The sequence below is a fragment of the Nelusetta ayraudi genome, unplaced genomic scaffold (assembly GCF_046127955.1).
Source record: "Nelusetta ayraudi isolate G7.1 ecotype Tasmania unplaced genomic scaffold, CSIRO-AGI_Nayr_v1 ptg000008l, whole genome shotgun sequence".
Lineage (NCBI taxonomy): Eukaryota > Metazoa > Chordata > Actinopteri > Tetraodontiformes > Monacanthidae > Nelusetta > Nelusetta ayraudi.
This window is the reverse complement of record NW_027466058.1, coordinates 7,568,516-7,591,028: the sequence shown is the minus strand read 5'-3', so window position 1 is coordinate 7,591,028 and position 22,513 is coordinate 7,568,516. Positions and strand designations below refer to the sequence as shown.

The 22,513-nt window shown below is 45.6% G+C and overlaps 2 protein-coding genes across 2 annotated transcripts in view; one reads left to right on the top strand and one right to left on the bottom strand.

Moving 5' to 3' along the window:
• Positions 1–14: 14 nt before the first annotated feature.
• On the bottom strand, positions 15–2,623 carry pcbd1 (pterin-4 alpha-carbinolamine dehydratase/dimerization cofactor of hepatocyte nuclear factor 1 alpha). Its single transcript, XM_076019107.1, has 4 exons — positions 2,468–2,623; positions 1,561–1,692; positions 1,367–1,447; positions 15–546 (listed from the first exon to the last, which is right to left on the bottom strand). The coding sequence occupies exons 1-4, from the start codon at positions 2,468–2,470 to the stop codon at positions 454–456; spliced, it is 309 nt and encodes a 102-aa protein (XP_075875222.1). The 5' UTR covers positions 2,471–2,623; the 3' UTR covers positions 15–453.
• Positions 2,624–3,072: 449 nt separating this feature from the next.
• LOC142883831 (heparan-alpha-glucosaminide N-acetyltransferase) overlaps positions 3,073–22,513 on the top strand; it is a 33,536-nt gene continuing 14,095 nt past the window's right edge. Inside the window, exons 1-12 of the mRNA XM_076019104.1 lie at positions 3,073–4,029; positions 4,351–4,445; positions 5,071–5,189; positions 6,115–6,236; positions 8,599–8,668; positions 8,773–8,839; positions 10,283–10,365; positions 13,957–14,033; positions 16,254–16,284; positions 18,071–18,231; positions 20,823–20,935; positions 21,686–21,807. Coding sequence (XP_075875219.1) covers positions 3,963–4,029; positions 4,351–4,445; positions 5,071–5,189; positions 6,115–6,236; positions 8,599–8,668; positions 8,773–8,839; positions 10,283–10,365; positions 13,957–14,033; positions 16,254–16,284; positions 18,071–18,231; positions 20,823–20,935; positions 21,686–21,807 — 1,127 coding nt within the window. The 5' untranslated portion in view covers positions 3,073–3,962. The remainder of the gene's footprint in view (positions 4,030–4,350; positions 4,446–5,070; positions 5,190–6,114; positions 6,237–8,598; positions 8,669–8,772; positions 8,840–10,282; positions 10,366–13,956; positions 14,034–16,253; positions 16,285–18,070; positions 18,232–20,822; positions 20,936–21,685; positions 21,808–22,513) is intronic.

The following is a 22,513-nucleotide window of genomic DNA, read 5'->3' as shown; positions in this document are numbered from 1 at the left end:
TTCCCCCCCCCACCCCCCCTTAAAAGCTACCGATGGTAAACCCCAAATGCATTTAGCACAGCAGAACGCTACATTTACACAGCTGTCATGTGTGTTAACTGTGACAGCCCAAGTATTTATAAGTAGTTGTCAGTATTAGAGGTCGTTACCATCAAAAACGACTGTGTAGACATAATTTGATTTTTATTTAGATTTTTTTTAATCTCTAGCCAACAATTTTCATTCATTCAACAAGTACAAAACCAAACGGCGACATATTTCACAATCACCTCTGACCTTTTTGAGCACACACGGTAACACGTCCTCACAACACGCTGACAACACGCTGACAACACATGGTTCATGGTCTTTGGTTCTGCGAGTCATTTCCTGGGAAATCTCTCTGTGGAATGAGCGAACGAGGAGCCGTGACTTCCCGCCCGCCGGCTTTGGAAGGGATTGAGCTCTTCACGCTCACATCAGTGACGCCTGGTCGATGAAGGTGGCCAGAGTAATGTCACGCTGGGACAAACCCCCGCAGTCATGTGTGCTGAGGGTGATCTGGACCTGCAATGGTGCGGAAAGAAAAGGCAACTAAAGTTTGTTTTGCAACATTATTTTGCCTCCTGTGAACAGCTTCTTAGATTAAGAGGGAAATGTAGCCTCCGTAATATATATATTGGCCCCAGTTGTGATCAACCGTTAAAGTGTTTTTTTTGGAAGTGTAACTTTGGACTTTAAGAGTGAACCCAGTTCACTGTTTGCCAACTTAAGCAAAGAGGTCCAAGTTCCAAAAGGCCAGTTTTGCGGCAAATCTAAATGTTTCATATCAAAATGCATGTCAAACTTTTATCAGCCAAGTGATTTCATCCATACTGGGCTAATGCATGAGTGCAGTATTTGCTACTTCCTGTTTTTATTAAGAACTGTGTTGTATGCTGCAATAATTAGACTAAATGTTCTTATAGTCGGTGTACGGAGTTTCCAAAACACTGATGCTTTCTGAACAATTAGAGTTTTGTAGATGTTTCAGCTATAATGTTTAAACTGAACTAAACCTCTTTTTCTACTGCTGGTGACTAAATTGCACCGCACTATTATATAATACATCATATTATATACTATTTACAGTGATTTTCAACAAGCCACTGTGCTGAAACCGTTATTACTTAAAAGTGTGCACGCCTGAATGAATGTTCTGCAGTTACTGACACAATCTATGAGGACATTACAAAGATCAGCCTCCTGGCATATAGTAATATATTAGTCATACTGCATACAGTAGTACCAACTTGTTTGTCTTCATCGAGGTAAGATTACATCATCACTCACTAATTCAAAACAAATGTTGGCTTGAAAATGGTTTGAATCACTGAATCTTTTGTACCTTGTTATAGACATTGAACCACTCGGGGTGGTGGTCCATCTTCTCCGCTTGCAGAGCTACTCTGGACATGAAGCCGAAAGCCTGAAAGGAGAAAAAAAGAAAGAAAAAGCATCCTTAAGACTAAATGAAGATATTGTGTTTAAAGTGACTGTTTTGATTTGAACATATATAATTGAGCTATATAACATGAAAACCTGGTTGAAGTCTTTAAATATGAACTCTTTGTAGATGGCATCCCGTCCCACCACCTCCACCCACTGGGCGTTGTGCAGCAAGGGCAGCAGATGGGCCCTCTCCTCCTCGTTCAGACTCTGGATTTTACCAGCCTGGTGGGACAGAATACACACACCCACACACACACACGCACGCAGGCACAACAGGCACAACAGGCAATGCATGAGAGAGGGGCAGTTTCACAAACACAAACTCTGATTGGTTACATGGTTCCCATCTGGAAACAGTCAGTGGCTGCATTCCTGCTTCTTTTTTTTTTCCTTTTTTTTTGAAGGTGGGATCAAAGGTCTGTAGTAGAATTGGGGTGTGGGGCCAGCCTGCTTTGGGTCACGTGGATTATAAATCCTGATGTTCTTTTCCTTCAAGCCCTCGGTGGCCCCTGAGAATTCAAACACCAAACTGGACTCTTAGTGTTTCGCATTTCCCAATATTCTCCTGACCAGATCTCAGATATTATCTTGCAGGCCCAATGGCTTTGCCCTCCCCCCTGTTGCAGAAACCAGCGGCAACGATGACATCAACAGGTATCACAGCAACGCCCTAATCTGATCCATCAGCAGAGCAAATACGCAGCTCAGACAATGGAAGACACCCACAGGCTCTAGTCCTGTTGATCCAAGCCACCCACAATGACGGACGACGACAATAAGCCGCTTCTAGCCAATATCCTGTATATGAGAATCGTGTGTTATGTATATTAACAAAGCAGTAAAACATTAACCAGGAGAGCATGAGTGTAAGAGGGACTTACAGGCAATAGGTGTTGATGTGTCCCACTGCACAACAATCAGTCTCTCTCACTCACACACACACACACACACACACACACACACACACACACAGGCTACAGAGAGTGTGTGTACTCACCATGTTTGCAGTGTGTTCTCATGCACAGAGGAGGTTCAGCTCCAGCTCCCTGCTGCACGCAGACAAAACACTGTGGAGTGAAGTCATCTGACACACCAGCCTCAGGGCCCCATGCGTAGCTGCCCCCGCAGAGGCCTGAGCAGAAATACTGCCTGCTGATTGGTGGCTCCGACCTCTTGTCAGCATGGGTTTAATCATAAACTGTCATGGGCCGCGGCAGGCATGCGGGAGGCCAGCTATTGTTGGAGGGTTGAGCCCAGAGAGCCGGTGCAGGAAGTGGCTGCTTTCTGAAATAAAACACACTGCGTGTATCTATTCGATATTCCCTCATGTTAAGTCACACAACCTGCGTTTCAAACTGAAAACACTGTAATTGAGACCTGAGCTCAAACAGGATGGTGGATTTTATTTATTTTCTTTTTTGGGCTCGCCAGCTCGCCAGGGTTCGTGTCACAGGTTAATGAGTTGCCCCTGTGAGATTGGCCCCGGTCAACTCGTCTTTCACAGCCAGCGCTCAGGGAAATGAAGTGGCTAATGAAATGACGGGGAGGGGGAGGACAGTTGGCCAGATGAGGAGACGCAGAACATCCAAGCGCGTGCCAAGCGGCAGCGCTGTGGTCAGGAGAGGAGGAGCGCCGGGGTTAGAATCTAAAAACATCAGACTGGACAGCTGCGGTGTTTACATCGATGGATGGCGACAGTTTGTGATATCCATTCCTCTGAACAGTGCCTCCAGCCTTCTCCACTATTTGCTATAATAATTATTATTATTAACCTTTGACCCTCCAGCCAGCTGCCACAGAAGAATGATTCTTCTCTCTTTAGGACGGGTAGATGTGCAATAGGTGTCACATGGGAGACACAGATCACAATATTTGTTTTACATTATGTCGCTTCTGATACACGCCAGGGTGTGTTCTTAAAGAAGCTGTTCATCAAGCATCAGAGTTATCCACTACAATATATAGTGTGGAATTAAAACAAGAAGAACTGGTGTGCAAACCTTCTCTTAAGAGGCTGCTTAGCTGCAACAGTTCATCAAACGATTTAGAGAACATCTTTTTTTTTTGATTGAGTGTTATTTTGGATTTTGCATAATGAGGTACGATGTTAGTCTCTCTATGCCTTTGTCTGTTATTTATCAATGTGCTCAGTGTCGATGACCGACCGTTGCAAATTGCAGCAGATCCCATCAATTTTTATTTAATTGAATTTAATCATTCAGTCAGTGTTTTGTTTTGCCTGATATAAAAATATAATATAACTCGTTGACTGCATTGCTCGAGAAACATCCACTACTTTAAAAATCTTGCTCAATCGTCTGTCAGTGTTTCATTCATTGCCTTTTGCTATACGTTCCCCGAACGTGATCCCAACATGTGCATCACGAACCAGTTGAAAACATCGCGCACCGCTGCTGCCCTTTGACCGCTTTTTATGCGTTGTGAGCCTTATATGATGACTGCCGCTGCAGTGGTTGTTATCAAGAAGCAACATGGGGCCCAGCAAAGTCCTCCACGCAGCTCTAACTTTGTTCATCCTTGCAAACAGCAGCTCTGAAGGTGAGAAATGATTCAAGAGGGGTAACCTTCCCTGAAGATCATTTAGTCATGTTGTCCTACGCATGCAAAAAAAAAAAAAAAAAAATCCTGTGGTGAAGCTTTGAAGTAGAATTGTATCGTTGCTTATCTTGTTGTTGTCGCTGTCTGTCTTCAAGAGCCGTAATCAAGGAGATAAATGACTGGTATGAGCGTTGTACTGTAGGTACAGTTTGTCAGTGTTGTGATTTTGGTTGTTTTAAACTATATAAACAGTGAATGATCCTTTAACATTTCAACTGACCTTTGCCGTCTGTGGATGTGCCGCTCTTATTATTCACGCAGGATCCCCTCTGAAGTTGGACCAGGCTCTGCTAACATTTCATAACCAGCTGGCAGAAGATGTTCATGTCTTCTACACATCAGACTTCTGCTACAAGGTGAGGAACGTGCTGCTTTCCTGTCTTTCCTGTGTTGAAGGTTGACAAAAACTACAAAAAGAACATTTTCTATTCTGGATGCATTGCTCGTTGAACTAAGTTCATTATGCCTTCCAGTTTCCATTGATATTCCAGTATTCTTTTATCACAGACATATATATTTTGTAGGTTGTTATTTACCTGTTTACCTGTTTGAGCGTGATGAAGGCGTAAGAAGATCACCAAAACATGTCAGGTAAATAACAACCTAAAAAATATATGTCTGTGATAAAAGAATACTGGAATATCATAGGATACATTGCTATATAAAAATTAAAAAGAGGAACAATTAAATGCAGAAAGGATAGGGGTGTGATCGTGGCTAAGGATTCAAGGTTTGATCTGTGAGTGACCCTGTGGCTCATTCAAATAACAGTATTATTTTGAAGCACGAAGCAGAACCAGAAGAGACAAAAGTATGAAATGATTCCTATCCACGCGGATTAGCTTGGAATTATCCTCTTTATTTCACTACATTCGGTCCTTAATGATCATTTTTTTTAGTTATCTATAGCGGCGCATTACAATGTCCTGCACTTCATCGCTTGTGTACTACCAGTGTGTGTTACCCAGTTTTCCTCCTCAGTGTGTGTACCAGCGTTTGGCCACAGTGAAGCCCAGCAACAATGAGTCCGCAGTGATCAGCACTAAATTCAGCCTGACCATTCGAGTGGAGTCCCAGGACAGGAATGCAACTCTTTGCAGGTAAAGAGTCAAAAGGAAACAAAGCATCGCCAACATGAAATTGGCTGTTACTTTGAGAGAGAGGCGGTGCAGATGCAGATTTTGCCACTCTCTCCTCCACTTGTGTCCTCTTGGCCCGGGAGAGTGGGAAGCTCTCCTCTCCTTTCCAGACACGCTACAGTTTGGTGGCATCCGACGGTTGCGTCAGCAGCCTGAGAGATTATTTACAGAGCTGGTGGGCTGGAGGGGTGGAGAGGAGTGTAATCCTGACCTGCTTTGTGGACCTGAGTGATGCCCTCCCTTAAAGCATCTAGCTGGATATTGATCAGGACCCTTTTGGGGGTTAATAAGACCTGACATCCCAATATTGATGGAGAGGGGGGCTTGTTTAAGCTGTAAAAGCCTCACATGGCTCGTGGAAAAGCTCGGCAAACAGGGTAACATGAGGAGATGTTTGTCATCAACACCCAGAGCTGAAAAAAAGCTTTTTTTTTCATTATTTAGTAAGATGTGATTAACACGGTGGCGACAATAAGAAGAAGAAAAAAAAACCCTCTAATGCTTTTCCCGTCCCCTTAGATGTCTGATGGAGATGGATCAATGCTGAGGTCTCTAACCAGACTGTGCAGCTATCGATTTCCTTTTCCCCTTAGGAAAAACACTCCGAGGGATAGCTTGTATGTCATCCCAGTGGGGGATCAATATTAGCATGTAATGCAAGGTTTTTGGGCCATGAAACTCAAGAGGAGGTGGCAGAGATGCAGTTGAAGTCTGCGGACACTGGGTGGTGCTCCTGAGCTTCACTGGCCCCTCAACATTGGCCCTTTTTACAGTCGGACTGGAAATCAGCAGTGGGTGGGAGAGAGAAAAAAAAAAAGAGTCATCGAATGTATTTAAATGCTTTCACCAGATGTGTTTCTCACTTCATAATCTGATCTGGATGCAGGTGGAGTCAGACATATGGGGAAGGCGGTCACTACTCTGTCTGGATCCAGATGCCGGAGGCCGCCGGCGCCGGTCCTGTCTGCGCTCAGGCCGTGGATAAAACTCCCAACAACACGTACCTGCGTGGGTCTGACTCACTGATGGGGACGACAGGGACGCACAGCGCAACCCAATCACCCCGACGGTTTTGACTGAGGCTGACTTTGATTGCTTTGTTTAACGCGGACTGACGGCAACAAAGAAATAAGACAGCGCGTCCACACTCGGCTCGAACCTTTGATCCTCTCTCCGTTTCAATGGGTCAGCAAAAGCGGAGAATCACTCAGCCGGTCCGTCCTCCCGGGACAGGCGCGCATATTGATCAAATAAGGCCCGGGCTCTCTTGAAAAGGGATAAAAAGAAAAAAGCTTTTCTGTTTGTTTTGGAAGTGGCCGGGCCTCGTGCTGGTGGAGGATTGTGGGAAACACATTAGGGAGCGTGGAAGGATTAGGCCGTAATGGGATTTTGAAAGCGGCGCGCTCCATAATGTACACTCTACTTAACAATATTGCAGATTATGTTGTAGATGAGACTTGCGAGGCCAAGTAGCCATTATCCCAGCAGATATATGGTCAGTGTGACGGCACCCCTCACGGTATGATGAGCTTCCATTAGCTTCGCAGACCGGTGATTATACAAAATCCCCCACAGGACTCGCTGGGCTTAAGTAATGGTCTGGTCAGCAGCTGGAGACGGGTTAGAGTTGCCCTGCTAGGGATTTTTCAAAGTTTTACTTCGGCGTCTCGCACTGATCAGCCCCCGGGCGTCATGAGGTCATGGGGGTGGCTGAGGTAGTCCTCACCAGGCTATCAGATCCACTCTTCAATTGAGTTAGTACGGTATTCTCCACTGAACCGTGGACCACAATCACCTGCAGAGACCCCTGACTCTCGTGGACGAGCCACCAGCGCCGGCCTTCATGAAGCGTTTCCGTAAACATATCGACGGAAGGAACCTAATTAGTTTCCCCCACATTAATTCTCTATTTATCCTAAGTGAGGGCTGTGGCGAAGGGCCTCGAGTGCTTTTACACCATGCGCTGAGAGCACAATGGTGTTTTTATGAGTGGACGCCAGCGTTGCGATCCAGCCCGAGGCTTCTGGACGTTTGTCCTCCCGCCACTGAGGACAAACAGTGCACTTGCTGCACGCCTATTTCCTGTGATTCCCTGATACAAGGAGGCCACACTGAACTGAGACACGTTTGGGTTTGTTTCTGTAAGCAAAAGAACAAGGAAGTGTCTCTGTGTTTACTTGCTAGAGAGCTAATCAGGCCAATTCTAACAGTGCCAGTATTTGTTGTACTGGTGTCACTACTAAACAGGTATTTGGAGTAATTATTTTATATCCATTCAGAGAAAGTGTCTGAGAGGGGGGGGAGTTTTTCTAGTCTAGCATATAAAAGTGGTCCAGTCCCATTTTTTTAATGGCATGAGCTGCATGATGTAAACTTTCCCGCAGCGCCGGTCTGGAGGAAAGTGAGAACACGTTCACCGGGGAGACTTTCTTGTTTCTGGAATCGTAAAGAAAAATAAATGTCACCCCATTTTGATTAAACGTTCAGCTCTGCAGTGTTGATGCTAATCTCCTTGGCATCATCTGTGCCGGCAGATACTTTTTTTTTGTTGTTGTTGTTTGTTTTGCTTCTTAATCTGCTTCTGGGGCTTTTAATGCCAACTACCAGCAATTAGTTCCCCATTTAATCCCAACTCATCAGAAGCTGATTGGTTATTAAATCAATGCTATTTTAAGACTGCAGACGGCTTCCTGTTGGAGGCTGTTGAGATGGATAAGGGAGGCGGGAGGCTTCGACTGTGAGTGATTCCAGGTCAACTATATTCATTTGAATCAACATCATGTAGCATGAGAGCAGCGCTGGCTGTGAGCTCCTCGACCCTGACCCTCCTCTGTGACCCAGGGTAGATTTCATTATTTATTTAGTCGACAAAAGACACCTCGGCGGCCTTATTCAGGCCCTCCCGCACTGTCAGCCTCATCTTGACCTCGCCCCCGCCCCTCTTCCCGCGGTGGCCTGCAGCCCCTTCTTCCCGCCCTCTTTGTCTTCCTTTCTTGTCCCGGCGTGGCCTTACATTTCCCCCCCAGTCGCATCAGATGCCCCGAGGGGTTAGATTACCCGTCGTGATTGAGGCGGACTGATGGATCAACCAAGACCTTTTCCATTAGGTTCTTGTTTGTCACTTGAGGGAAACCCTTTGACACTGGTTGAGTGACAGACAGCCACCGGGGAGTCCGGGGGGCGAGTGAGGCCGACAGCTCGGTCTGCTAATAATAAGGGTTGTTTTTTTTTTTCTCTCCAGCCACATCAAATTCTCCTGGGGATGTGCAGCGTAGAGCTCCTCTGACACGTCCTGCCGCGCAGAAATACTAAGATGTACGACGCTACAGTCGGATGATTGTAAACATTTCCTCTCCGCGTTTTTTTCCAGCTCTCCTGGCCGCGGCCCTCTCACTGGCGGTAATAGCCCTCCTGTTCGTCAGTGTGCCTGTCCTCTTAAGGTAGACTTATGTTTTTATTATATTGTCCAAGCTCAAGGCACCAGCCTGCACTAATTACACCCCTATCAGAACTTGGCAGCTCGAACTTATTGTCCTATTTACAGGAGACGCTCTACATCTAAATTAATCAAGACCCTTTGCTGCCAAGGCCCGCGGCACTCGCTAGATAATGTGAGTAAAATGCTCCCACTAATATATGCCTTTGATTAATATCGCATTATAATTTCATTGCCCAGATGCGTGATGGATCAATGTATCATAGCGGTAGATGTATCCGCACACTTAACATCTCAAGACCATCAATACATGGCAAGGAACCCAGAATTCCAATACCCCCCAAAAAAGGGATGAAAGGGGAAAAAAAAACTCTGTTTCAGTCATTTTACTGCTAAAATGAACTGTTTTTGCAAATTAAAGCGGCAAAATGGCAAGAGTCTGCACCAGTTTTATCGCTGCGGCACACGGTCGACTTATTTTGGGAACAAAACATCAAGCGCTGCCCTGATCCAACAGTTACATTGCATTATTTTCACTGGCCAACTGCACGGCCAGACGCGCATACCAAAATTGCTCTGAGACTCCAGTCATCAAGCCATTCGGGAGACACTAATGGAATGATTGATACAAATGTTAGCAGAGCCAATTGCGCAGCAGACTTACATAGAAGTGATAGAGCATCGTATCCGTCCACTCATCTCGCCTGTTGGCAGGAGTCGCCGTGGAGGGTTTTTTTTTCTTTTTCTTTTTTCCTTCCCGGCGCTCATGAATGGCTCCTTATTCGTCCGAGCAAGATGTCTCTGTCCTCCATATGCTGTCTGGATGGCATGCAGATCCATCATAACATATTAGCCCCGGTGTCTTCCTGCTCTGGCTCTTTAAACTGCGGCACCGAGGCCACAGAGTCAGGCTAATCCAACTGAGAGGGCAACAGGCCAGAGTCATCTCGGTGCTGCCTTCACTGGCAGCCGGAAAAAGAGGACGCGCAAAAGCACGATCCAGGATGGAGATGCGCCCATCTTGATTTTTAGGTCATGACCTGTGCAGCACTGAAAGGTTTCTTAGTATGTTTGTGGTTTAGGATAATAACAGGTCTGATCAAATTTCTAGAATGCTCTCTTTCTAAGGAAGCATTCACCAGCATTGCTGCACCTTAGTTCACAGTATAGGTTTTTCAAGTTATTGGATTGATGCAAATGTTAAAAAAAAACTATACTATTATAGGTTTTTTTTTAACATTTGCATCAATTCAGTAAGTAATTGAATGGATGTGGACAAACACTAAAATAACTGAGGATGCACATTACAAGATTGAGGATGGGGTGCACATTTTCAAGACTGACCTACCTGAACAATAAATTCAGCAAATCAAATCATCACTGCATATTACCTGATATACAATTTTCCCCCTTCACAAACACTTTCCACGAATTATTTAGACAACTGTCTTAGAAAAAAAACTTGAGTAAGGACCACAGTTGTACGACAGTACAACTCCACTGCGTTAGTGTTACTTACTTGATGCTGCACAAAATAATGTGGCCGGGCGATCATTTTATTGACAAGAAAAGTCATCTAGAATCCAAATATCTGACATTTTATCGTTGCATTTTACAGGACGATACAAATGCCAGTGAGCTTGAGGACGACGCCAACAAAGCTCATCCCAAGCGTCTTCGCTCCCTGGACACCTTCCGAGGGTATGTATGGAAAAAAAAGAATTCTGTCCTGTGTATCAGCTCATCGGCCCTTGTGCCACGTCCGCATGGTTACTGTCCTCAGAGCCGTCTGGGGCATGATGAAGATGCACAGCTTCGGTATAATGACTAATTACAGGGGTCACAGTCTGGCCACCGACTCCCCCAAGCTTCTGTTATCAGGCGGTGTTGCTTTGGGCCTGATTTCTGATATCGGAGTAGTCGGGTTTGGAACAGTGCGTTTCTGTTGGACGGGGAGCGTCGCCTGTGATTGAATCTGGGCTCCCTGCTCGTCTTAATTGTGGCCTGGGGATAGACACAAAGCACGCCTCCCTGGAAACAGGATGCTGGTGTGGCTATGACCCCCCCCTGCTTGCCAAATAATTGATGTAATAATACCATCAACATATCAGCACACATCCACACGGCCATAGATCTCCTGCCAAAATGCGGGAGGAGGAGGAAACGCAGTCGCACACGGGCAGCATGCGGCGCATGACTGGCACCTTCCCCCAGCTGCGGCTTCCTTAGGGATGGGAGGGAAGTCCACAGCAGCTGCGAAATGAAAAAAATATCTATGAATCATGAAGGAAAATCAAGTGTGGGTTTCTGAATCGTCCCTGCGGGGAAATACCAATTTCCTTCTTCCTGTTGTGGATACTGTTTGATCTTGTTATTGGAACAGTCGCCGCGGGGCTTATGGATCCTTCTGAAATATTGACGCTCCTGTTTGTTTGATCCGGAAAAAAACGCGTCGCACCTGACAACGCACTACATCAAACTGTGACCCAAGATTAACGCCGCGTGCGCCTCCTCGGCCCCGTGACTTACGATCCGTAGCCCTGATAAGCAGGAACTTCCTGCAGAGAGCAAACACATCACTCAGCTGCCACGCATGCTGAGACGTTTCCCAAAGCAAGCAAACGGCTTTTCTTCTGGCTTTATTTTTCCCGATCGTTGCCCAGGGCCCTGACTGACATAATATACAGAGAAGGGTAGGTTTTACTGCAGCGCATTAATTTTTCTAAAAGGATTTGGATTTTAATCTTGTGCCACCGTGCTAAAAGCCTGTCACCCGATTTCCTTCCTTGCCGTGGAAATCGCACCGTCAGTAGTTTTAGGTGCCACACAACAGAGGGACCAGACCGATGTTGTTTTCATTCTGGCAGCAGGTGGAGTGGAGCACACATCCTGCACCTTGTTTTGACTGAGCTGCCCCAGGTTTCCTCCGACTCAGTGTCAAACACACCCCGAAGTGAAGTCGCACAACCTAACCTTGGAATTCCTACCCGAGCTGTACTTTGTTATGACTACAGTAGGCATGTGTGTACTTGGTGTCGCCAGTGCCGCAGGTAACTTAATACTCTTCGGTGATGGAGAGTAGCCGTCCATTTACAATGTGGCGAATGCACTGACTTCCAAGTCTAATTGGTAAATGCGAATGCAACGATTCAAATGAAAGAAGTCCATGAAAGTCTATTAGCGGGTTGCAAGCGGCTTCAGCTGCTGCTGCAAGAAAGGCACGTGCACCTCTAATCTGTCGCCAATGAAACGGATAGAATGATTCCCAGGAAGGAATCAAGGCGGACACTGAAGTGGCAGAAGTTTACTGAAGAGTTTGTTTGCAATTTCATCACGCTCGAGGTGCTGCGCCACAAAAGACAGTCAGGTCAGGACACCCCATTCGGTGCTATAGTCCACTCATTGTTAGAATGTTACATTTTACACGCTGGTGCAGCCACATAGGATTAATAATCCAAAAACATCTCCAGAGAAAAGACATTATCTGCCCTAAGTTCACAGCTTCCTGTCTGAATACTTACTTAACTTCATGCTAAGAACCATCGACTGTATATATGGATCATTGTGACATCGACCACCGGTTTGCAAATACTTGTTTGGAAACCTCAAGCTTGTTTTCACGTCAGCACCATCTTGAGATTCCAGTTGGTTTTGAATCCCCACGATTCCATATTTGGATGTGTAGGTGCTGCCAGAGGTGAGCAACGATTGGAGTGATTCTTTAGTCAGTTTATACAAGTATGTATGAAGTGCGGCTTTTCCTATTGACATCCAGTCATTTTTAGTCTTTCCACAACCATTTTTGGATGTCCCTGCTGGCCAAGTGATAGAATGCAGGTTTGTGGCACTCCAGCGTCCTTTTTGAAACCAGTTGCTCCTTCCATCTTTGTGCAGGGTCAATGACTAAAACTGATGATTTGTCCTACATCACACACATTTGGAAGGCAGCAAAACAGGGAGGTCGCAGGGCGGTATCAGACTGTGTGACGTGATGTCACAAGGGGCCGATTTGCAGTACTGAGTGCTCTAACACACACTTTCTGAAATGTGGAGCTAACAATAGAAGGATGGATGCCGTCACTTTGAGGGCATTCGCTGGCAGGCCGAAGTCAAATACGAATGACTAAGGGCAATTTTAAAGTCAGTTACTTTGTGTGTATTAGTGACCTTTCGTGTCAGACAGTTGTGATGGTCGACCACGTTCCTCTCTGACATCTTGCTCGGTCTCCTCGGCGCTGGTGACATAATGTATTTCTTTCCCACAGAGGAGACTAATGGATATGTTCATGAAAATACAACTGCATGGCTGTCTGTGAGTGAGTGAGCGCAAGTGTGCTTCTGTGCCCGCGCATGTGTGTGTGTGTGTGCGTGTGTGTGTGTGTGTGTGTGTGTGTGTGTGTGTGTCCGTCCGTGTGTGTGCGCGGCTGTATGAGAAAGAAAGATTATGGGCACATGCGGCAGGGTTTACTCTGCTTTAATAGCCCTTTTGAGATGATAGTGGCCGATTAAAATCTTGTATCAGCAGGTTGGGTCTGAAAGAGCAGTAATGGCTTCGGTGCAGCTCTTAAATTGAATCAAAGCAGAAAAACAAGAGGAGGCAGAGTGAGATACAAGCACACCTTATCAGACGGTCTCAAATGCTGCACTAATCTGGTTAAAGCTCCTAAAGACCCCCTCGTGATATTTCTCTTTCATTTCCTAATCGAATAATACGTGAACCATAAAACACAAATGCAGGGGTTTGGTGGAATGGCGGAGGAATGGCAGCGATTTTGAAAGGTTCGCGTTGCGGAATGGCCTGCGTCCGTTTTCCGACGACCACCGCCGACACCTTTTTTCTCCCTCTCGCTCCGACGTCTGGCCCAGCCGAGCGCGCCGTGTTTCAGGCAGCCTTGGCCAGTGCTGAAGTATAAAGTGTATCATATATTAGACGCAAAGTCTTTAGTCAGCAGTCCTGCTCGAGGAGATCCAGAGGACAAGTGTTCATTTCCTGAGTGATTCATAATGCTTAGGCTGCATTACCTTGCATTTTGAGCGCAAGAGAATGAGAGTCCCCTCCCTCCCTCCCTCCCCCCCCCTTCCCCCGGCCTTTTAAACTTCCATTTAAAAGTTAATATTGCATCGAATGTTTGAATCGAATTGTTGGGAAATGATCTGGTGTGGACGCTGTGGTCTGTGTGTTTTTGTCAACCAGCCAATTCCACCCAGTCCCTCTGCAGTGTGAAGGTTAATCTACTTATTACTGCCTTGGCATAGCGTACCATAATGCTTTGCCCACTGTGATGTCCCTAGGTTTGCCCTGACACTGATGGTTTTTGTGAACTACGGTGGGGGAGGCTACTGGTTCTTTCAACACGCACCGTGGAATGGTAAGACTCGCACAGAGACCCCACCATATTATTGCCGCATTGTGTAGCACAAACTTGGAACAGCCAATGTGAAGTCGTTGCCATATTAACTGAGAGTCGTGTTCTAACCATCCAGCTTTTCCCACCATTTCGTGGCTGTAGGAGACCTTCACAGGCTTCAATACTGACAGTATTTGATCCCCCAATGTTTCATCAACTTTAAACTTGAAAACCGTTGGCATCTCTCCAACATTTTGTGCCAAGTGCATTCTTCTAATGTGTAATGCAAAATTTGAGTGATTCATCGAGGGTCTCGGCAATCCAGAGTTGCACTGGTTTGTTGCCTCACAGCAAGAAGGTCGCAGGTTTGATTTCAACGCAGGGCTTCCTGCCGCAGTAGAATGACATACACTGTCCAGAGGCTAATTGGCATCTCTAAATTGTCCTTAGGAGTGAGTCTCAGTCTCTAAGTGGCCCTGCGATGAATTAGCGACTTGGGTGTAACCCGCCTTCAGCGATCCTGAGTGCAGGAGAAACGATGGCATAAAATAAACTCTGATCAGGAGCAGTGTTGTTGGGATTACTCTGTAAAAGTAATCCAACTACTGAATACTCCCTGAAAAGTAATCTATTTACTTCTTTAACTACTTTGTTTCATAAGTAATCAATTACTCATTACTAACTACTGTAGTTTAAAAAGATAAACAGTTGCTCAGTGCTTTGGAATGAACTTTATTAAAGTGCAAAATTCTGTAATTGCAAATATTGCCTCTGTCCTCTTAGCATTAATGATTATTTGCTCTCTGAACACAAACTGCACATTTCACATAACAAACTCATGTGCAGCACCGGTGCCTTCTGCACAGCTGATATTAATACAATAATCTGCCACATCGTTTTCAGTTGTTTTTCTAAATTTGTTTGGCTTGCGAAATATTTCAGAAAAGTGACAGACACGTAACTTGATGAAGTAATTATGATATAATTATCATGATATAATAGTTACATTACTCCGTCATTGAGAAAGTAGTTTAATTACAGTCGTGGATTACTTACTAATAGATTACTTGCCAACACTGATCAGGAGTTACTTGTTGCTTGTCACTCCCCAGTGTTTCAGGGAGTGATAAAAACTGGGCCTGTGACCCAAAGCTATAGCCTAACTGTCTGTTTCAGATCATTGAAGTATCGCTGGGGAATTGTACCCAGGACATTCCTAATGTAAAAGTGATAACCAACTAGTCCCATGCAGCCAAGCCAAACCAACCCGCAATAACAGAAAAAGAGGCAGTGTCCTAAACACAGACAGAAACTTGTTTAAAACTTGAGCACAATGCAAAATTCTTCGTCCATCATGAGAATCCCATTAGTTGAAAAGTGCAAAGTCTATTACAGCAGTGCAATAAATAAGAAAAAAAAAATCACGCCTTCACTAATGCTTCATAATGAACGTGTGAACCTGAGGCAGGTGCTCACTGCCAGCTCTCTCTGGTCATGCCTGCAGCATTTCCTGACCCGTTGTCACTGATCATGATAGATGCAGTCTCGAGCCAAATACCACGGGATGCCGTTTGTCAGAGGGACGCCAAGTCAAAGGGTCGAGCCACAGACTTCAGTGGTTATTAACAACCGGGGTGAAAGCAAGAAGCGGGAGGGATGAGTTTTTAAAACGGCAGCTTGGAGAGTATGGCGAGGGAACAGTGAGTGGTCCCAGCAGCAGATATGCTGAAAGTACCCCAGAGCTCCATCCAGGTCATATCTCTTCTCACCTGGCCTCGCCAGACTCTGTGGATTCATCTGATCTGTCCATCTGAGGCAAAGTGAATAAAATCTCAGCGAAACAGCGGACAGTCATCTTCGCCCTTCGAAAAAATAAAAGTCGCGGAGGGTGAAAATGTGAATTCGGAGCACTTTCCAAATCACTGTTCATTGATGATTTCAATTCAAATTTCACCACAGCCCTCCACATCCACGCAGATGTATCGATTTCAGATCTGACTAAATCAATCTTCCCTTTCCTGCTGGATCTCTGCTGCCACGGGGGAGTGGGAGGGGTATTTATTCATCACACCGTCACAAAAAATGGAAAGTTCATAATGGAGGCTTTCAGCACGGACCATTGTTCATAATTAACCTCGGAGTTCTCAGAGTCCTCGCGGGTCGCGGAGATTAGAAAACAGCAAGAACTATCGACTCTGCGTAATAGCATCAGAGTATTAATGTCTTTTCTTTTTTTACCAGGCCTAACGGTGGCGGACCTTGTCATGCCGTGGTAAGTTGTTTTCTGACTTCATGCAATCGCAGTGGCGGGCCATGCATTCCACGCCTAGGCCATCAGTGACGTCATATTTAGTCCACCAAAAACGAATATACCTCATAATACCCTCAATATGAGACTACGGCTTAAGAATCCATACAGAATCACACCTGCATATTAGGCCCTGTTTGCACTTGGTCATTTCATGCGTTTTTTTGTATTCCGATCGGCAAAAAACACACAAAGTAACCAAGTGCAAACAGTCCAAATCCGTTTTGTCATCCGAACACCCAAACCCGCTTCGCATAAAATCGCATTCGTCACGGACGTGCGAACAGAATGCGAGCTCAGTCCACATTAACGACCTCCTACTCACCTCTCCCGTGTACCCACTTGGTCGGCGCCCCACCTCTCGGCGTCGTCATTATAAAGTTACAAACAAGAAGCCAAAACAAATCATTTTTGTTGGACTCTTTTATTAGGATGCTAATAAATTCCATTCAGCATTAGCGCGTTTTGTCAGCGGAGCAGCGGTCGCAGTTTCCCCACATATGAGATTAAATGTGCGACGTTGCATCCGAAAATTTGCCAGCCACTGTTGATCCAAAAATAAAGTTGTCACCACTCTGTCCCACCAGTCGTTACTCCTCGTTCCGATCCATACGAGCTGCAGTAGAATTAAAACCAGTGACTTGATATAGTCCGCAAACAGGAAGTTGATTCTTATTCGTTTTCAGGTGAAACTAGCCGTAGTTTTGCGCTTTACTGCCCCTAGTGGTTAAAAATGCACTAACGCGATCACAAGTGGCACGCTTGATGATCGAACAGATGCTTCAAGATGCGTACTTGTGATCCCTGATCCCCCAAAACAGTTACAAGTGACCAAGTGCAAACAGGGCCTTACATCACCTTCATGTCGGTGACCTAGACGAGCAAAACCAAGCATTTAAATCACAATTAAGACTGAAGTAACAGAGGCCACTGATACTGTCAAAACGTACAAATAAAAGGCGATTTTAAGAGATTCCTCATCAAAGTTTTAATAAGTCCGCCAAAACTGCACTCTGTGAGCTTAACCTCTTGTCCAAACTTGTCTGATAAACTGCGCATTGTTGCCAATTTGTAAAAGCGAGCTAGCTTTTACAAATATGATTGGATAAGAACGACCATAATTCACAACAGTGGAAGCAACGCAACCAAGTGGATATTATATTACATATGTGAAAAGAACAAACTATGGAGAATAACTTCATTATGATATAATAAAGAAAACTTACTTTTCGAAGTAAGTTTAGGCCAGCAGAGAGAGCCTTGCTGGCCATGACGGCCCGCCACTGTTCAAACGACAACAACGTCCATCCAGCCATCCATCTTCTATACCCACTTATTCCCGAGCTCAGGGTCACGGGGGTCTGCTGGAGCCTATCCCAGCTGTCATAGGGCGAAGGCAGGGTGACACCCTGGACAAGTCGTCAATTCATCGCAGGGCCACATAGACACAGACAACCATTCACACTCACATGCACACCTACGGACAATATAGAATGTTCAATTGACCTCACATGCATGTTTTTGGAGTGTGGGAGGAAGCCGGAGAACCCGGAGAGAACCCACGCAGACACAGGGAGAACATGCAAACTCCACACAGAAAGGTCCCAGGCCCGGAATCGAACCCACGACCCTCTTGCTGTGAAGGTCTGTGTGCTGCGCCACTGTGTCGCAGCGCACACAACCCACAACAACGTCTACTTTGTGTAATTTGCAGCCTTTCTACCCCACCAACCGCGGTTGTTTCCTCCAGGTTCGTCTTCATCATCGGGACCTCGGTGGTGTTGTCCCTCACGTCTATGCAGAAGAGAGGAGTCAGCCGCCTGCAGCTGCTGCGTAAAGTCATCTGGAGGACGGTGGTCCTCCTGACGCTGGGCTTCTGCTTCCTCAACTACTCTCCGCGAGACGGGCCGCGTAGGTGCCCCCCACGCGCAAGCACGCAAGTTTTGCGCGTCCCGTTGTTTTCGAGCAACTTCGCATCTGTTTACAGGCACACAAATGTTCTCAGTCCGCACCGGGGTAATTACTGGACCGCAGATTGTGGCATGGCAACGGGTCCGCTAATTATGTCCGCTGGAACAAGGGATCAGAAAAAAGGCTTTGCCTGCGTTAGTGCAGCGAGTCATTAGGAAAATGCGGTTTGGTGAAACAGCTTCCACTGGCAGCATTAATCACAACATTTATTTCCAGTGCTTTTAACTCTTCTGGACAAACAAACATGAGTGAACAACATTATTTTTTTTTAATGTTTGGTTCAACAAGTACAGAAGAGCATTTTTTTAGATATTTGTGTACTGTATGGTTTAATCTTTAGACGTTTGATGGTTTTTATTTATTTCACAATCTAATATTGTGCAAAATGTTGTTGTTTTTTTTAACTGTAATGTCTCTAGCCTGTCACCTAACTCCCTAGAAATGTAGAAAAGTCCATTCTTCATTGAGTTTTGCTTGCTTAATGTTTTAGAAAGCCTGTGCTGAAACATGTCCTTGTGGGAATTGGGCCTTTGTGATGTCACAGAGGGCACTGATACCTCTCATGGTTAGTGACGACGCCCTGAGTTCCACCCAGTGAGATCGTCTCACGGCCATCTTGTTTTGGAATCTCAAACAAAGTATCAGTTTTTAGCTGGAGGCTGTAAACAGAGGGCTGTTTATGCTGTTTTATAAAATTGTTCTGGAGGACTAAATGTGCCAGGCTCGATGGGGATTTACACCATCAACTGGAGGCAGAGCACCGATGAAGGCGATTCTGAGATGCGGCTCCATTGTTCAAGAGAGGAGCAGTCGGTTGTTCGTGTGAGGATCCAGAAGACAAAGGCTGCGTGCGAGGCCATTTCAGGTTTAAAGCCAAGCAGGCTGAAATCTCCCCTTCCTCCGTCCACCTGGGGACATCCAGGGCGCCCTTCACACATTAGCCCCTCCTCAGCCCTAATGGATTTTTATGGGTGGTGGGAGGGTGTGTCTGCGTAACCGGGTTAACGAAAACGTTGTTATTGTGTGTGTGTGTGTGTGTGTGCAGTCTCAAAATCCAGCGCCGGGGGATGTTTAACGGTGGAGGATTGAGCAAAAACAACGGCCGTGGTAATGGACAATTACAAACAGATAGTGTTACAGCCCTCAGATCCGCGCAGCTGCCGCACGGAGCCCGCCGAGCAGCGCCGATCGCACCAGTCACCGCTGTGACTTCTCAGCCCGTAAACAGCAGCTCTGCCCTCCGTCTCCAAGGACGTCCTCCCCGCCACTTCAGATCCAATAAGACAATGGAGCCGGATCGGCTCGATATATTAAACCATTTTAATGTCAGACGGAGATAGACGGAGCTCTTAACCTCTGACTGTCACTTGCGACTGCGACTCGTTTTAAACAAACGAGGCGGTCAAAGCAGGGTGAAGCCACCCAGGCTCCATGTTGTCTTTCTTTTCTGCGTGTTTTTTGTGTTCGCTTAGATTTTAAAAGCTGATATTCAAGCAAAAATGTTGCATACTTACTTCCAAAAAACAACAACTAACCCTATAGTAAATATTATTTTCCCTAAAGCAGTGTGTTGTGGTTCAGATGGAGCTTTTTTTGTTCAGCTACATCTTAAAACAGGCAACCGCAACTCCACTGAAAAACTTTTTTGGGAGGAAAAGAATGTTTCGGCTCAGCTGTACGTTCTAATGGATCTATTCTGTCCTGCCCACTTCCTCCACAGAATCACTATTTTATCTGATCCATGAGTCAAAGTGCTAAGAGATAGGAAGCAGACAGCAGAGCTCTCCCTTCTTAAATGATATTGAACATCAGAAAAGGGTTTCTATTTCACGTATATAACAGACCCTGATCAGACAATGGCTGTTACCACTGCGCTCAGTTCACCTCCAATCAGTGGCTTTTGAGATTATCTTTCATCAAACGGCCATCTTGTGCGGGGGGTTCACAGGGGAGTGGCGCCGGAGGACGGGGGCTCGTCTCTGTGTGTAAAGCGCTTCCACTTTTCCTGTCAAAAGGAGACATTTCCTCCCCTTATTTGATTTATCCCGATCAATGATTGGGATTACGGCGCTTTTTACGGCACTTCCTCGCAGGCAAAGAGCTTTTCAATTAACTAAATGTGGAGATTACCATCAATCTCCCAACAACACGCCAGTCTCGTCCCGTCCAATTTGTCCACAGTCGGGAGATAACCGGGAATCTTTGATTAGCTTCCCACATTCTCCGCGCATCCATATCCTGAAGCCTGACGCCGTTTTCCCAGCGTGCCGCGCTGTCCATCATGCTTCCCCCAGGAAGTGGGGGATTGATTGGAAAGGATGTTCTTGCGTTCAATTGTCAATTTCCGGACTTGTGATTTGCGCGGATCAGCATGAAGAGCTTGACACCTCTGAGTTACACCTGCTTCTGTCTGTGTGTGTGTGTGTGTGTGTGTGTGTGTGTGTGTGTGCGTGTGTGAGTTGCACATTTTGTGCGCTCGTCGTTGGTGAAGACGCAGGGTTTTATGATGCCTGACGTTGATTGTGTTCCAGTGTCCTGGTCCTGGCTGAGGATTCCTGGAGTGCTGCAGCGTCTGGGCTTCACTTACTTTGTTCTATCACTCCTGCAGACTTTCTGGGGCCGGAGAGAAATCGCGACGACAGCGGTGAGCCGCACTGTCAGGTTCACTTTAATCTGTCGCTGCACAATAGAGGGTGGAAAAAAAAAATCTAAAAGCCTGAAAGAGAGAGAGAGAAAAAAAAATAGCACCAAACAAGACGTTTGGTTAAAGTTAGATAGCTGTCTGTCCCATGGTTGGCAGGCCAGAAAAATAGGTTAAATACACAGCAAAGAAAGTTTCAAGTTCCAAGTTTCTGTGGCTAAAATCGTTTTAAGGAACTGAAATCATCAAAAGGCAAAATGTGAACTTTAATTTTTAAAAAACACATCTGTCAGTCTGTGCCAGCAAAAAAAAACAAACCAAAAAACAGCTGGATTGATGCCCACTTGTTTTAAAAATGAAAATAATTACTTCAGCAGCCAGGCAGCAGACAGGACACAACTCAGGACTGAGCTGAACTTTGGGTTTCTCGTGATCCCACAGGTTTTTGCTCAATTTCTAATTTTCTAACTTTGTTTTGAGTTTTGGAAGTAATATAAACCAGATTAAAGTTTTGAAGCAAATACACACACCCATGCACACAAACATACACATACACACTGATATATATTTAGCTTACAACAGTTTTACAACTCTGTTAAAGCCCAAAAAGTTGAATTTTCAAGAAGGAGTGAAGACTATATACTGTCCATAGAAAATGTTGAATCATAATACAATTACAGTTCTAAGAAGCCATTTTTCAATGAACTTAACATCCTTCAGTTAATGTTTTCATGCTCACTGCGTGCGCTGCAGCGTCGCTGGTGGCAGTACATCCAGGACGTGGTGCTTTACTGGCCGCAGTGGCTGATGATCATCCTGCTGGAGACTCTGTGGCTCTGCATCACCTTCCTCATGCCAGTCCCCGACTGCCCCACGTAAGTGCGGCCACTCGCTCATTAGCTCAATGAACACATACTATTTTTCCCCTCCACTCCTGTCTGCAATGAGATCATCTCCCTTTGAGTGTGCGGCACAGCAGCGGAGGTGTTAGTGCACCTTGCAATGCCGCGAACCCGTGTGATTTATGGGCCTGTGGCGGATGCTTCGGAGGGCGTAATTAGCCAATCTCAGACTGTCATGTGCAACGAGAGCAGCGGAGGCAGAGGATCCATCTTCCTCGCTCCGTGCCTCCCGCTCGGCGCAGCGTTTTTCCCTGGATTTTTGTATTTTTGTATTTTTTTTTTTTGGTCCCTGCCATCTGCGTTAGCTAATGTAGCGCTCCAGAAACAAACGATAGCCCGCCTCATCAGTTAGGAACCCTTTTCGTGAGCACTCTCGTTCATGTTTCTTCAATTCAAGGTCCAGTGTGTAAAATTATGAAGTCAACCCGCCTGATAGCCCATTTTGTATTTAATTCACTGCCAGGCGGGCTTGCTTAAAAAATGGTGGTGCAAGATGGTAGCTAACTAGGTGCAAGACCTTTGCTCTATGTATATTCTTACATACAGTATATAAGAACCATTCTAAGGGTTTGCTCTATGCTCTATGCTCTATGTATATTCTTACATACAGTATATAAGAACCATTCTAAGGGTAGGAAAACCAAACTACTTTTATTGTACTGTGAGTCTACACTTTAAT

What these genes read in the sequence shown, in the direction of transcription:
- pcbd1 (XM_076019107.1), bottom strand. An exon ending in TATTTAAAGACTTCAACCAG is followed by an intron (nt 1,448 to 1,560) that starts GTTTTCATGTTA and finishes TTCTCCTTTCAG; the next exon opens with GCTTTCGGCTTCATGTCCAG. An exon ending in GGTTCAATGTCTATAACAAG is followed by an intron (nt 547 to 1,366) that starts GTACAAAAGATT and finishes GCACCATTGCAG; the next exon opens with GTCCAGATCACCCTCAGCAC.